The sequence below is a fragment of the Elephantulus edwardii genome, unplaced genomic scaffold (genome assembly GCF_000299155.1).
Source record: "Elephantulus edwardii isolate Elephantulus edwardi_28Jun2011 unplaced genomic scaffold, EleEdw1.0 scaffold00001, whole genome shotgun sequence".
NCBI classification, from domain to species: domain Eukaryota; kingdom Metazoa; phylum Chordata; class Mammalia; order Macroscelidea; family Macroscelididae; genus Elephantulus; species Elephantulus edwardii.
Window position 1 is genome coordinate 33,596,192 of NW_006399751.1, and position 14,829 is coordinate 33,611,020.

At 43.4% G+C, this 14,829-nt stretch overlaps 1 protein-coding gene across 1 annotated transcript in view; it reads left to right on the forward strand.

The window, feature by feature from the left end:
- The first annotated feature begins 1,436 nt into the window (after nucleotides 1-1,436).
- Nucleotides 1,437-14,829, forward strand: part of CERKL (ceramide kinase-like) — a 166,531-nt gene continuing 153,138 nt past the window's right edge. The window contains exon 1 of the mRNA XM_006878950.1: nucleotides 1,437-1,682. Within this exon, the coding sequence (XP_006879012.1) occupies nucleotides 1,437-1,682 (246 nt within the window). The remainder of the gene's footprint in view (nucleotides 1,683-14,829) is intronic.

Here is a 14,829-nt window from a genome sequence, read left to right on the forward strand (position 1 = left end):
GTGTACATGCTAAAATTGGACAATAAATAAGGAAAATCAAAGTGGAAATAATACCTTTGAACTACAGTGTTGGAAGAATACTGAGTCTCTTATGGACTGCCAAAAGAACAAGCAGAGCTGTTATGGTAGACATTAAGAATCCTTTTTAGAAGCAAGGATGATGAGATATTTCTTTCACATACTCTGGACATGTTCTCAGAAAGAGCCAGTCCTTGGAGAAGACACCAATCATACTTGATCCAAGGCCACAGACCCTACAGGAGACGGAGTGGCACTGTGGCTACAATGAGCTTAATAAGCAAAGCACAGATTGTGGAGAAATACAGCATAAATCCAGTGGTGTTTTGTCTAGTTGTAGTGAGGGGCAAGGTGTTGGGCCTTTGGGTTACACACAACAACAACCACAACCACCAGGCACAAACGAATGTCTCATAGCAGTGGGTTTAGTATATAAACCAGAAGAGCTTGAAGGACACAGTAGGTTAGGAGTTCAGCTGTTAACTAGTCAGAGCTGGGGCTCACCAGTGCTTCACAGGAGAAAGATGCAAAGATTTACAGCCTCGGAAAGCCTTTCAGGCAACTCCACTCTGGTTCAAATCCACTAGTTCTTCCGCAGGAGAAAGATGAGCAATCTTTCGCCTTGCGTCTGAAAATCTCTTGGAAGGTTAGCTATGGGAACCCAAGGACAACTCTGTTCTGTTGTAACAAACAAAGGAACAACTGTCTTTGGAGTCTGAAGGACTCTGCAGCGGCGTTTGTACACAAACCAGGATCCACTCCTTAGCGTTCTTGGGAACTGAGTTGCCAGTATCTCCCAGCTGCTTAAGGTCAGCTTGGCTGTAGCTGGCTGCTGCACCTGCAAGAAGGGCCTCGGCCCTCCGAGAGTGGACACTGGGAAGGACTGAAAAACAGGTCCACACTCTTGCAAATCACAGCGTGATCCAAGGATCAGAGTCAAAGCCATAATTTGCCAACTTTTTTTTTTTTTGCCAACTTTTAAGAAAAGCATTCGTTTGAGATGGCTCTCAACCGAATGTGTTTAGTGCGAATCTGCAATTTAGCATGATCTGTTTAGTGAGAATCCCCAGGACATAAGTGTGCAAATAAGTTTTAGAAGCGCCATTTATGCAACTCCCAGCAAAGCAATGCGTTAAATTCCCTCTTATTCGCAGGCGTTAGGGGAAGAACTAGTCATTCCTCCTGCAGGACTGGGGTCTTTATGTGGTGAGAGGCAGAGCGTAGAGACTGGCTGCCGGGTAGCCGACCCGACGGCCCCGCCTGCGCGCCCCGCCTCCCCGCTCGGTCTCTGCCCGCGCGCCGTTGCTGGGCAGCGCCGGACGCAGCTGGAACGAGCCGCAGCTTCCTCCTCCACCTCCCGCTGCTCGTGCGCCGGCCTCCCTGGGACCCCTGGCTCGGGCCCAGCGTGCGGCTCAGCCATGCCCCGGGGAAGGCGCGGCAGTCGAGTGAGAGCACTGGAGGGCGGCGTGGAGGAAGAGGCGCCCCCGGCGGCGGCCGCTGCGGTGCCCTCGGCGCTGTTGCCGTCTCCGCAGCAGCCAGCCGCCGAGCAGATCCTGCTTCGGGGCATCTTCGAGATTGGGAGGGGCAGCTGCGATGTCGTGCTGAGTGAACGGGCCCTGAGGTGGCGGCCTATCCTGCCCGAGCGCCCCGCGGGTGAGTGCAGGGTTTGGCGCCTTCCCTCCCCAGCCCGCGCCCTGAGTCCCTCCCCAGTGCCCCTCCTCCCCCCTGCGCATCCTCAGCTCCGCGGGCGCCTCCTGGGTCCCGCGGGGCTGCAGCGTCCCGGAGCCCGGGAAAACAGAGCCACCCCCGGAGAGCCTCCCGCTACCTGCCTCCTCCCGCCCTGGCTTCCCGCCTCCTAACTCGTTCTCGGGATAAAGGTTACACATAGCTTCTGTTGTGCATTTGAGAAGAAAGAACTGAGCCCCAAAGGGGCGGTGTTTTCCACACGCAGGGAGGACACCTACTCCGCCCCTCCAAGTTGAAAAGTTTTAATTCATCAGTTTTCTACGTTGAGTTGAAAGTATAATAAGCGTTGCAGAGGTTCTAGCTGTATGTGCATTCTGAATCTCTCGCGTCCCTGTCTTAAGAGAATTTCAATCCCTGTGCTGTGATCCCCTCTGGACTTTCCAAGCCTGACATTCCTTGTCTTTGACTAGAATTGAGACTTGAACTTCAAGTTGAGCCGAGAAACTTAATTTTTAATGTTGACAGTAGGATTTGATAGAGTGGGCATTTTAGGATGTATCAATCACTATTTTGTGTTAAGTTGAAACTTGCAAATAGCATCCAATTTGGTTTTTATCAGTTTGGATTAGAAGGTCATTTATAACAGCAACTTTGGATTCATCCGTAAGAGCTAAATTTCTCTGCAATAAAGCTGCATTTCTGTAGTATTAAAGTAAGGTATTATTTCTTGAGAGGTCAAACATAGCACGAATTGTCGTGCAGGCCCAAAAGTAAGCAAACAAAAATGTGGTCTGTGATGGCGATTGAAGAAAGGTAGATTTAAACTCATAGCCACAGAATTTAAAAAGATACCCTTTACAGTGTCACAACTTCATAGGTTTGAAGCCGATGGCTTTATTTTCCTTGACACAGATGTATCAACTCTTTTTGAAATTAATACCTAGCATTCATAAGCAAAATTTAAAAAAAAATCATTGCCAGTAGAGACAGAAGGACTCACAGCTGATGCTCCATAGCGTTGTCAGAGGCTGTAAATCGCACAAGAGGAGATTGCCCTTCTTTTTTCTGGAGGAATAGCTGGTGGAATCAAACTATGCAGCTTTGGGCTGACGGTACAACAAAAGCTTTGGAATCACTTTCATTTCTCTTAGTGATCTGGTAGCATAAAGTAGAACCAACTGTCAGGTTTCCAAGAATTTCTGGAAGCAGACTGCCATGATGCATAGCTGATCCTCCAGTGGGTTTTCAGAAGTGGTTAGTCACAGGAGAGACTGCCCATCCTCCTCCTGTGGAAGAGCTGTTGGATTTGAACCATTAGCCTTCAGGATTGCAGCATAGCTTCTTGTCTCAGGGAAACTCTGGTGGCTTAGTGGTAAGGAATTGTGCTGCCAAAGCAAAGGTACATGACAACAAACAACAATCACTGTATCACTGGCTTAGTGGCCAGGAGCGACCAGTCTTTGGAGAAAGACATCATGCTTGGAAGAGTGGAGAGACAGCGCAGGAGAGGAAGACCCCGTGAGATAGACTGACACAGTAACTCTGGACTAATGGCAGTTGGTGTGTCAGAGATAATGAGATTGGCTCAGGATAGAGCAGGGTTCAGAGCTATTGTGCATAGTAGGGTTGCTATGAGCTGTAATCGACTTGATGTCGACATAACAAGAACATATAAGAGGAAACCAGGAGGTAGTTTTACTTGGGTAAAATGTTAAGAGTAGAAAAAAGAGAAAGAGGAGCTATGAAGAACCTGTAAAAGCACTTTCCTGCTAATCAAAAAGTTGATGCTTAGGACCTCCTGGCAGCTCCTTGAGAGAAAAACCTGGAGGTCTGTTTCCATAAAAATTATAGCCAAGAAAGCTGTCTAGGGCAGCTTTATGCTATCATGTGGACTAGTTGTGAATGGAAATGAACTCAGAGGCACTCAACAACAGACTCTATGTTTAAATGGGGGAAAAAAAGCTTCCTGAGGTGGAATTAAGTTAGATTTGAGTGGTGAAACATCACTGACAGTGGGCCAGACAGCCACTGACAGTGGGCCAGAAGCTTAAGCAAACTTACTGTACTTCAGAGGGTGTAATGTAGAAAACTATTTGCAGGGAGGCTGTGTCTGCCACTAACTGGCAGACTACGGGGTTGTTGGAGGCAGGTTGGATGTGAGGAGTCAGTGGGCATTATTGAATCATTCTTATGCGATACTTTGCAAGACTGTCCTGCTTTCCAATCTCACAGTTATTTTCACTGATGAAATAAAATACCATGTGATCTTTTCTCTAATTTTCCATCTTGAGTAATGAGCAAAGACACTAATGTATTTTATGAGGGCTATCACTGCCAAAATTATGACTAATTGATGGTCATGTTGACAGGGTAAATTAGTATAACCATAGTGACTGTAGTTCTCTTTATTGGGTTCAAGGATAACTTGAAATAATGGGTGTGTTCCCCTTCTCCCTCAGGTATCTGGGAGAGCCTGGAAGCACAGAGAGGAGGCACAGAAGTAGGAATATTTCCTTTTTTGACCGAATCAAGTTTACAATTTAGTCTATTAGTCTTTGTCAATCAACAGACTAACCAGATTAGGAGTTATAACCTTTAACAAAGAAAATATTTAGGTACTAATTTAGTCCTAAGACATATTGCTAGACTCTGAAAATGCAAAATTGTGACTTGGTTTCTGTTCTCCAAGAGGCTTTGACTTACAGAGGAGAGGCTAACCATCAAAAATTGAGTACCTGTTTAATGCATTGTGTAGCTAGTGAGATCCGAAGATCAGTAAGGCTGCGTTCTTAAAAGGGTTTCATGATATTCAGGAGGAGAGGTCTATTTTAGATAGAAGCTTCTTCATGGAATTTGTTTGCTTACTTCCAAAAAGTATTGGACTTGGATCACAAAGAGTGTTTCATGGAGAAATAGTGTGTAATAGAGGTGGGAGAAAAACTCTCAGTTAAGGAAATGTGTCTGTCAAGGAGGCCCAGGGTGGTGCAAATGGAACCTAATTTAGATGTTTGAGCCCATCCAGAGGGTCCTTAGGAGAAAGGCCTTGCGGATCTACTTCCAAAACTATCAGCCACTGGAAATTGTGTGTAACTCAGAGCCACTCTAATACATGTGAGGTTGTCATGAACTGAAATTAACTCAGTGCAAATCAGCGTGTATATACAGTCTGTCAGAGTGTAGCAGGAAAAGATTTAACAGGCAAAGAGGGGTCGGAATGAGTTGAAGCCCAAAGATAAGGGTGTGGAATGTATTTTGTTTAGTAGTAAGCATTGTGGTTTTCCAGATTCTGTCCTATGCCTATTCAAAATGTTGTCAACCTCCTTCTTTATTCAGGCTGCTGCCTTTCGTGGGTATGGGTAGCGCTATCAGACTTTCTGGAGCTCTGGTGGCCTAGTGGCAAGAAGCTGCGCTGCCATCGGGAAAGCATGCAGTTCGAGGTCACCAGCTGCTCCGTCTCTGCAGGAGAAGGAAGGGCAGTCTCCTCCCATGCAATTACTGGTCAGCTGTGGGTCAGTTCCGACTCTGGTACACAACAACAACATCAGACTTTCTAGACTGATTTTTGTTTAGTGGCTTTGATCTTTATTCCACCTTGTTTGTCTGCACTGTGACCACACCATCTCTCTCATAGTCAGTGAGTTGGAACCCACTTTTAGCTCACCCTTCAGTGCTTTCTAAGCCTATAAACCAAATGAGAGATTTGCTTATCTTTCTTTCTCGGAGCTTCTGATGGATTTGAACTGACAGAGAGGTGAGGTTTGCACACTGGCGGCACAAATATACTAAATCAGCTTTCCAGCTTACTAATGAGGAGTAACCTGAAATATTGGAAACCGTCACTATTCCAGCCTGAAAGGTGTCTGTAAGCTACTTCTATCTGTGGTATCAGATAGGTTTCATAAGGGGGATTTGATGGGTCGGAGATCTTGTCTCTGCAACCAAGTAGCTGTTCAACTTTGGGCAAGTCATTCAATCCCATTAATTCAACTGAAAAATGAGGTAGTTCTGTTATCCCTGAGCTCTGTGAGGGAGCTCTGGCGGTACCACCAACCCAAAGGCCAAGCCTTCCTGTTGATTTGAATCTATCAGTAGCACTGAGGGAGAAAGATGGGCAATTTCCTGCTGTTCACTTTACAGCCTCAGAGACTCAGGGGGTTAGCCGGCTAATGAGCCAACTCTGACTCGATGACAGAGGCGCACTGACTGAAGCATCACCAGCTCTGGCTGGCTGTGCTGTGCATTGTAAAGAAAATGCCCATTGCTGTGGACTTTACATATTGAACTATTTTATCAAGTTACAAAATCTAGGTAAGGTTTGGATGATCTAGGAGACTTACCAACTAGTGTGTGTGATGTGCTGTATTTTAAGAAAAGGGGCTCTGTAGCTCCAATAAAATACTCATTGCAGAACCACTAGGCAAATACGAGCCATGCTCCTTGCTAGCTTTAGACAGATTTTTCATGATGGGTAAAAAAACTACCTTATTTCATATTACATTTAATCTCCTGCATCCACAATCAAATTTCCTATCAGAAATTTCATAATATGCTTGATTAATATTGGATATCTGTTTTAAATAATTAAGAAAAGAAAACACAGTGAAATCTTAATTATTGTTTGAACGGTCAATTTTCATAGCTATACTACCTCAGGTTACACAATTCCCACCGTGTTAGTCTCTGTGTTGATTTTCCTCCCCTTTTCTTAAGGGCATTTCCCACTACAACTTTAAATTCAGTTGAATTTTATCAGTAGGCAGAAAATCAGAAAAAGCTAATTTTTCAGAATAAAGGTTTTGAAACTATTCTAAGTGTCTTTTACTTTTGTAAAAACAAGTGATTTTTGTGTGTGTGTGCTTTGAGTTTCTACAAATACGTTCATTTGCTGCAAGCACAGCAACATGGTAAGTAATGTGGAAAAATGTTAAAATGAGAGAGAAAAAAAACACAATCAACTTTAAAACAACAAGGTTAGTGATTATGTGGTACTTAGCAGAGCGGGGTACATTCCAAGTATTAATCTGCCTAAGCTGTTTGGGAACAGATGTATGTGAAATAGATACCCGTCTTCTGTTGTGTACATCCAAGGCGAGACATCTGTCGGTTGACCGTGTGGTCAGAAATAATGGAAGCAGGGGTTAAACCCCAAAATGACCTATTACTCATGTGAATTATTGAAGGACTAATTACTTGATAAAATGTGATGTTTTGATTCTTTAGTCTGCATATTAAGAAAGCGTCTCTTTTAAAGTGCTGTTAGTAGGCTCACAAACTGTCAGAGTCGAAGGGAATTGAAAAAAGAAGAGTATGCCAAAACCAAGTTTACTTTTTGGTTACATGCAGTACCTTGTGGAAGGTTTAACGCTTTATGTGGTCCACCAGTTTACTGAATAAAGACCGATGATTGTGAGAGTGGCACAGAACAAAGCAGTGTTTCATGCTGTTGTGCAGAGGGTGGCAAATCAGCCTTTGAAGAAGTGTCTCCAGAGTTCCTTAGACACCAGGATAGTGAGCCTTCATCTCACCCACTCTGACATGTTATCAGGAAGAACTGGGCGTCAGAAAAAGACATCACACCTGGAAAGGTAGAGCATCAGCCATTGACAGGCTTACTTAAGCACAGTTGAAATTGTGAGGATGGGGCAGGGATTTGCTTTCTTGTACGCAGGGTTGCTGTCAGAGGCTACTTGGTGGCACCTAACCTACCCTAGGGAGCTCCCTTTGTAAGAAGCTGTGCTGCCAGCCCAAAGGCATGTGATTGAATCCATCAGCTGCTCTCTTCTCATGCGATTTACTGCCTCTGAAACCCTGCTGGTGGCTTATCTCTGAGTAGGTTTCCACTTAAACAACCACCATCTAACCTCATGAGTTGTAATTGCCTTGATAGCAACAGTAACAAAAATATACCCAGAATTTTTTTAACCTTTCCATTAAAGTAAATTGACTCACACAGTGAAACAAATGTAGAATGAAGTTTTCCAGAGCAAGACTGTCCAGTTAAGCCTTCCTCAGTGATGGGAATGTGCTTTATCTGAATTGTTCTGGAGTGATCTTTCTGAGAGACTTATGGTGATCAAGCCTTTAAAAGGTGACTAGTATGGTTAAAGGGCAAGTAAAGCAGCCTTCGGTATGGATTACATCTTAGTGTAAAAGCAAACAAACAAAAAAACAAACAACCCACAAAGATTCTTACCACTGGGCTGATAGACAGTGTCATTATTGTTGGAGAAGAGATTGAAACGATTAACAGTTTCATCTTGCTTGGATCCACAAGTAACCACCTTTGTACATGCAATTACGAAATAAGGAGACACACTGCTCTGAAAATCTGTGTCTAGAGACCCCTTCAAATTATTGAGGAGTAATGGTATCGGCTTCAGTTTGCTTGACTCCACAAGCAACACTCTTGGTACCAGCAGCCAGGAAATAAAAGATGAATTGCACTGGAGAGTCTGCTGTCAGGGACCTCTCCAGAGTACTAAGAGCAATGATGTCAGTCTGGAGATTAAGGTGTACCTGATCCAGGCTATGATCTTCTCAGTTACTTGCTATACATCAGAAAGCTGGACACTGACTAGGGATGACAGATGGAGAATTAATGCTTTTGAGCTGTGATGCTGGAGAAGAATATTGAATGCACCATGGACTGCTAGGAGGACAAACAGGTTTGTTCTAGAGAGGGTGAAATCAGGCTGCTCCTTGGAGTCAAGGATTCTGAAGCTTTGTCTGACATACTTTGGACCTGTGGCAAGGAAGAAGCAGTCCTTAGAGAGGCGCATCATTCTTGGAAGGGTGGAGGGACAAGGCAAGAGAGGAAGACCTTTGATGAGATGGATTGATTCAGTGGCGGGGTAATGGGAGTAGGTGTGTCAGAGACAATAAGATTGGCACAGGATCGAGCAGGGTTCAGAGTTGTTGTACAGAGGGTCACTGTGAGTCACAAGTGATTCGATGGCACATAACAACAACAACAACAACAGAGATATGTGTGAGGACTTAGGTACATCTGATTCAGGCCGTGGGCTTTCAAATTACTTGCTATGCATCTGAGAGCTGGACAATGAGTAAGGATGACAGGAAAAGAATGGACACTTTTGAACTGTGGTGTTGGAGAAGAACACTGAACAACCCATGGATGGTCAAGAGAACAAACAAGTATGTATTGGAGATGGTGAAGCTGGAGTGCTCTTTGGAGGCAAGACTGATGAGGCTTTGCTTCATATACTTTTGGCATGTTGCTTGGAGGTGCTATATCTTGGAGTAGGACATGATGCTGGGAAGGGTGGAGGGTTGGTGAGGGAAAGGAAGACCCTTAACTAGGTGGAACGACACAGTGAATGCTGCAAGGGGCTCTTGTGTCAGGAAGGGTGAGGATGGCACACGATAGAATAGGGTTCAGATCTTTTGTTCATATGGTCGCTGTGAATTGTACTTGACTCAACAGCACCTAACAACACCAGCAGTGATAACATGGTCAAAGGGGAACTCTGGTGACCTAGTGCTTAAGAAGTTACCAACTAAATAGCAGGTGATTCGAATACACCAGCTATTTTTCAGGGCAGAAAGATGGACAGTCTGCTTCCAAGTGATTTACAGCCTCTGAAAACTCAATGCAGTGTCAACTATGAGTCAGACTTCACACTTACTACAACATTAGTATGACCACGGAATGGAAATATAACCACTTTGGATAGTGCAGCTTTAATGTGTTAAGAGCTGAAAAATTTGATTCCCTTTATTCCCAGAATTCCCAGAACTCCAGTGTATGACCATACAATGGTATAAGCATAAAACAACTGAGTTACAGAATGTCATTGAATAACAGATCTGACCCTTGCCCTGTTTCACACTATCATGATCTTTGTCCTGCTTAAGCCCACTGTGGTAGTCAATGTGTCAGTCCATTTTGTTAACGGTCTTCTCTTTCACTAGCCTCGTACTTTTCCCAGCATGATACCTTTCTCCAAGGTCTGGTTCTTATTGATAATATGCCCAAAATAAGTGAGACAAAGTTTCACCATCCTTGTCTCTAAGGAATGTGGTGGTTGTACTTCCTTCTAGACAGACTTGTTTGTTTCTGTTGTCAGGAATTAACTGGCTAGTACTAAAGCTTAACTCTTTCTATGTAAGTTACTGTATTATTTCTCACGGCCGTTATGATTTGTAGTTTGAGCTGGGTCTTGACAAGCTTAGCCTGGCTTATCGCATGTTGTTAGCAGGTAGAATATGACTCACAGCAGATCTGACTGAACCATTTCCTACCCTGTGCCATCCTTATCATCTCTGACTCACTTGAGCCCATTGCAGCAGGCACTGCCAATCTAGCCAGTTAGGTATCTTCCTCTCTTTCACTGGCCCTCCACCTTTCCAAGTATGATATCTTTTTATAAGTTATAGTTTGTCCTGGCAACATGTCCAAAGCATGAGAGATGAAGCTTTACCATCTCTGCCTGCAAAGAGCACTTTGGCTGCGTTTTTTTCTGCAATATATCTATTTGTCCTTTTGGCAGTCTGTGGGCTAGTCAGTATGCTTCTCCAACATAAGTCAAAGGCATCTGTTCTTTTGTCATCTTTGCTCATTGTTCAGCTCTCAGATGCATAGTAGGCAAGTGATTGAAAAGATCATGGCCTCTACTAGGTGCATCTTAGTTCCCACACTGACATCATTGCTCCTCAGTAAGTTGGAGAGGTCCCTAACAATAGACTGGCCCAAAGCAGTACGTCTTCTAATCTCCTGACTGCTGGGGCCAAGGGTGTTGATTATTAATCCAAATAAGATAAAATCATTTATGATGTCAGTCCTTTATCCATCTATTATTAATAATAATGGTTTTAATCCATATATCATGATGTTACTTATTGCCATAGTGGTGAAGACCTGGAGCCTCTGGTGGATTTAAACTGTGAGCTTTCGGGATTGTAGCACAACTTCCTGCTGGGACCTTTGTTTTCTTAATGTTGAGATATAATCCATGTTGAAGGCTGTAATACTTGATCTTCTGCAGCCAGCATTTCAGGTCCTTTTCCCTTTAAGCAAGCAAGGCTGTGTCATCTGCATAACACAGGTTGTTGATAGGTCTTCCTCTGATCTTGGTACCACATTCTTCTGCTTCATGGAGTCCAGCTTCATGAATGATTTGCTCAACAAATAGACTGAATAGATAGGGAGAAAGGATACAACCCTGATACACACCCTTCAAACAATAGCTTCTTGGTCTGCATATGTTGTTATTGTGTGCCATCAAGTTGCCTGTGATTCATAGTGACCCTATGTACGATAGCTCTGAACCCTGCCATATCCTGAGCCAATCTCACTGTCTCTGACACATCTACCCCCATGATCTAGGTATAGATTTTACTGTACCCAATGCCAATGATTGGATTCTGATTCAGCACCCTTTCCTCGGGGTTCCAGGGCTATAGATTTTTATGGGAAGAGACTGAGACTGCTTATCTTTCTTCTAAGGAGCATTCAGGTGGCATGACACATTACACTCTATAACGTTGTTGTTGTTAAGTGCCGTCGAGTCACAGGCAACTCATATGTTTGGGTGCCTTTCATCCTCTCTCCAGGGTCATAGGGTTTCCAGAGGCAAGCTATTACAGAAGTGGATGGCACTTCTCCTTCCGTTAGGACTCTATTTTTTCAGCTATGAGAATATAAAACCAAAACAAACCAACAAAACATCTCATTGTCATCTAGTCCAAAATAGTTCATAGCTGGTTTCCAGAGACTGTAAATCACTTCGGAGGAGACTGACCATCTCTTTTTCTGAGGAGCAGCTGGTGGATTTGAACCACTCGGGAGATGGGTTAGCAGTGTAACTCCTTACTGCTAGGCCACCAGAGCTCCTCCACCAGAGCATAGAGATTAGTGTATATGAAGATGACTCTACTAATTGGGACTCCCTCTGATATTGTCATTCACTTGATTCTTAGTCAAGATGACCCTATGTGTGAAAGGCAGAACTGCTCTCTGGTGGCACTGTGGTTAAGGCACCTGACTGCATCCTACCTTTAAGATTTACAGCCTTGGAAACCCCAGAGGGCAGTTCTCCTCTGCCCTACAAGGTTGCAGTTAGTTAAAATGGGCCCGATGGCAGTGGCTTTGGTTTGCAGTTTCCCAGAAGCAGAGTGTCAATAGACCTGCTATCCAAAGGCCTCTGGGTAAGTTTGAACCACCAGCCTTCCAGCTAGTAGGTGCGCTTTTAACCATTTGTGCCATCTAGGTACTCTTGTGTATCCTCTAATTGCACGAAAATCTGCATACTAATACTGTTCTTAAAAATCCCACTACCTGTGATGCCACCTGAAGGTCAAACCGAACCAAACCAGTTGCCTTGAAGTCAATTCTGACTCCTGACAACCCTATGTATTTCAGAGTAGAACTCTGGGCTGTTTTTTAAGGCTGTGAGGTGTCCATTATCTGTATCTATAAAGTGTGTGTATATTTTTTTTAAAAAAATAATACTCTATTTTGGATGAAAGTTTACACAGTATATTGGGTTTCCATTTGACAATTTCTAGATTGGTGACATTAGTTAGATTTTCCACAATGTATCAGCATTCTCTCTCTTTAACTGTATCCTGGCTTTAGTACTCTAGCTTCTATTCTTTATCTTATCATCTTTGCTTTAGAGTAAACCTTTTGGTCCCATGTAGCTGGTTTTTAGTAGATCTCCATTCTTATGTGTCATCAGGATTAGAGGAAGACTCTCCAATAGCCTGAATTATGCAATTGGCACTATCTTGCTGGCAAAAAGTAAAGAAGGCTTGAAACACTTACTTAACAAGATCAAAGACTACAGACTTAATTATGGGTTACAGTTGAACATCAAGAACAAAAATAGTTGTTACTAGATTAACAGGCCAAATGGTAACAGATGGAGAAAACACTGAAGTTGCCAACAGTTTTAATTTTATTTATATCCACAGTCAAAACCTATGATAGCAACAGGCAGGAAATCAAAAGATGTGCTGCATTGGGAAAATCTGCTGTCAAGGACATCTCCAAAGTTCCAAAGAGCAAAGATATCACTTTGAAAACGAAGGTGCACCCGATCCAAGCTATGGAATTTTCAGTTGCTTCCTAGGCAGAAGAAAATTGGATGACAAATAAGGATGACAGGTGAAGAATTGATGTTTTTGAATTGTGGTACTGGTGAAGCGTATTGAATATATCACGGACTGCCAAAACAACAAACAAATCTGTCCTGAAGGAGGTGCAGCCAGAGGCAAGGATGGTGAAACTTTGCCTCACTCACTTTGGACATTTTCTCAGGAGGAACCAATCCAATCCTTGGAGAGAAACATCATGCTGGGAAAGGTGGAGAGACCCAGAGAGAGAGGAAGACCCTCAACAGGATCATGCACACAGCGATTATCATGGTGGACTGGAGCCGGACAGAGACCAGGAGGCAGGGTTCAGAATATGCTCTTCGTAGGGTTGCTATTAGTGATAATTGACTTGATGGCACCAAACAACAATATACTTATGAGATGTTGTGTATTCTCAAGTCAGAACTGACCTGTGGCTGACCCTTCAGAGGGTTTTCAGAAGCAGTTCACTGTACAGGAGGAGATTGCTCAACCTTCTCTCATGGAGCAGCTGGTGGATTTGAACTGTATGTTTTAGGGATTGCAGGGCAGCTTCTTACCACTAGGTCACCAGAGCTCCCTATTTACTTTTACTTATGAGCTGTTACTGTGTGCCACAGAGTCGGAACCAACCCATAGCTGACCTTCTGGTGGGTTTTCAGAGGCAGTTGATCTCATGGGAGGAGATTGTCCATCCTTCTCCTGTGGAGCTGCTGGTGCCCTCAAACCATGTGCTTTCAGGATTGTGGCACAGCTTCTTGCCACTAGGCATTTTGCTAAAAAATGATGTCGGGGAATAGTTTTGGTTCAAGCTTTAAAGAGTATCTCAGAGCCATAGTCTCAGGAAATTTTCTGGTCTCAATTTGTACATTAAAACTGGAGCTTTTAAAAAAAGTCTGAAATTGTGTTTATTGAAATAGTTTCCCATTCTTCTTGATTCAGCACATTTTCCCTAATGATGCTTCCATCTGAAGGAGCATCCTTCTGTAAGGCTTGCTTTTCCTCCTGTAAGCTGACAGAGAACAGGGGAGCAGCCAACACACAGAACTACTGTTAGTGCATGGCTGAAGACTGGTGAGTTTATAGCATCCTGGGCATTTCACACCCAGGAAGTAGGAATTTGGGCTCTGTAGGTGCTTCTTGGATTTCCTCTTCTCCTCTTCTACAGAGAGCTGAAGGAGATCCTTTGTAAGAGGTATGTTGGCATGTGGAGGTCACCACCCAGAAGGTAAATTGGAACTTTTTTAAAAAAAGAATTTGAGTTTTATTCTACATTTTCCTTCCACTCTATCAGTATCTATGTACTGTGACCCTGCTCAAAAGTGGTCAGTAGGAATAGCATAGCACCTAGTTTTTTCTGGGCTAAAAATAGCTGAGGCCATGTCTCTTGTAGGCTATTAGCTTTATAGACTAATTTCTTCTCTGAGACTTTAGTTCCCAGAAGCATCACTAGTGGTCAGGGTTATGGGAGATGGAAGTCAATGTGGTAGGTGAGCTTTCACAGCTGTTGAGTGAATTCCAACTCAGAACAACCTTCCATTAGCTTTCCAAGGCTGTAAATTGTTACAGGAGGAGACTCCTTATCGTTTTCCCCTGGAGAAGCTGGTGACTTTGAACCATTGACCGTATGTTTAATAGGCTGACATTTTATGCACTATGCCACCAGTACTACTACTATATGATCTAAGTACCAAGGAAGCTATTCATTCTGAGCCTTATTGCTTTTAATCCCACCTAGCCTATTAAGACTACTCATTTTGAGAAAGACAGTCTACAAGGTTGTAACCACTGGCTTTTCTAAGACCATGGAATTTTTTAAAATTAAATTTTATTAATTTTAATGAACATTTACAGAGATTTTGGGTTCCCATTTATTCATTGTTGCACTATTTTCTCTACCTTCCCCTCCAGTTCGTTCCTTTTTTCTTTTTTTCCCCTTGAAAGTCTGTTTTAATTGTCCCATTGCCACAGTGCTTGTCAAAGCCAGTTCTGATTAATCTCCTTTGTCAGTGTGTCCTTTGCCATTCC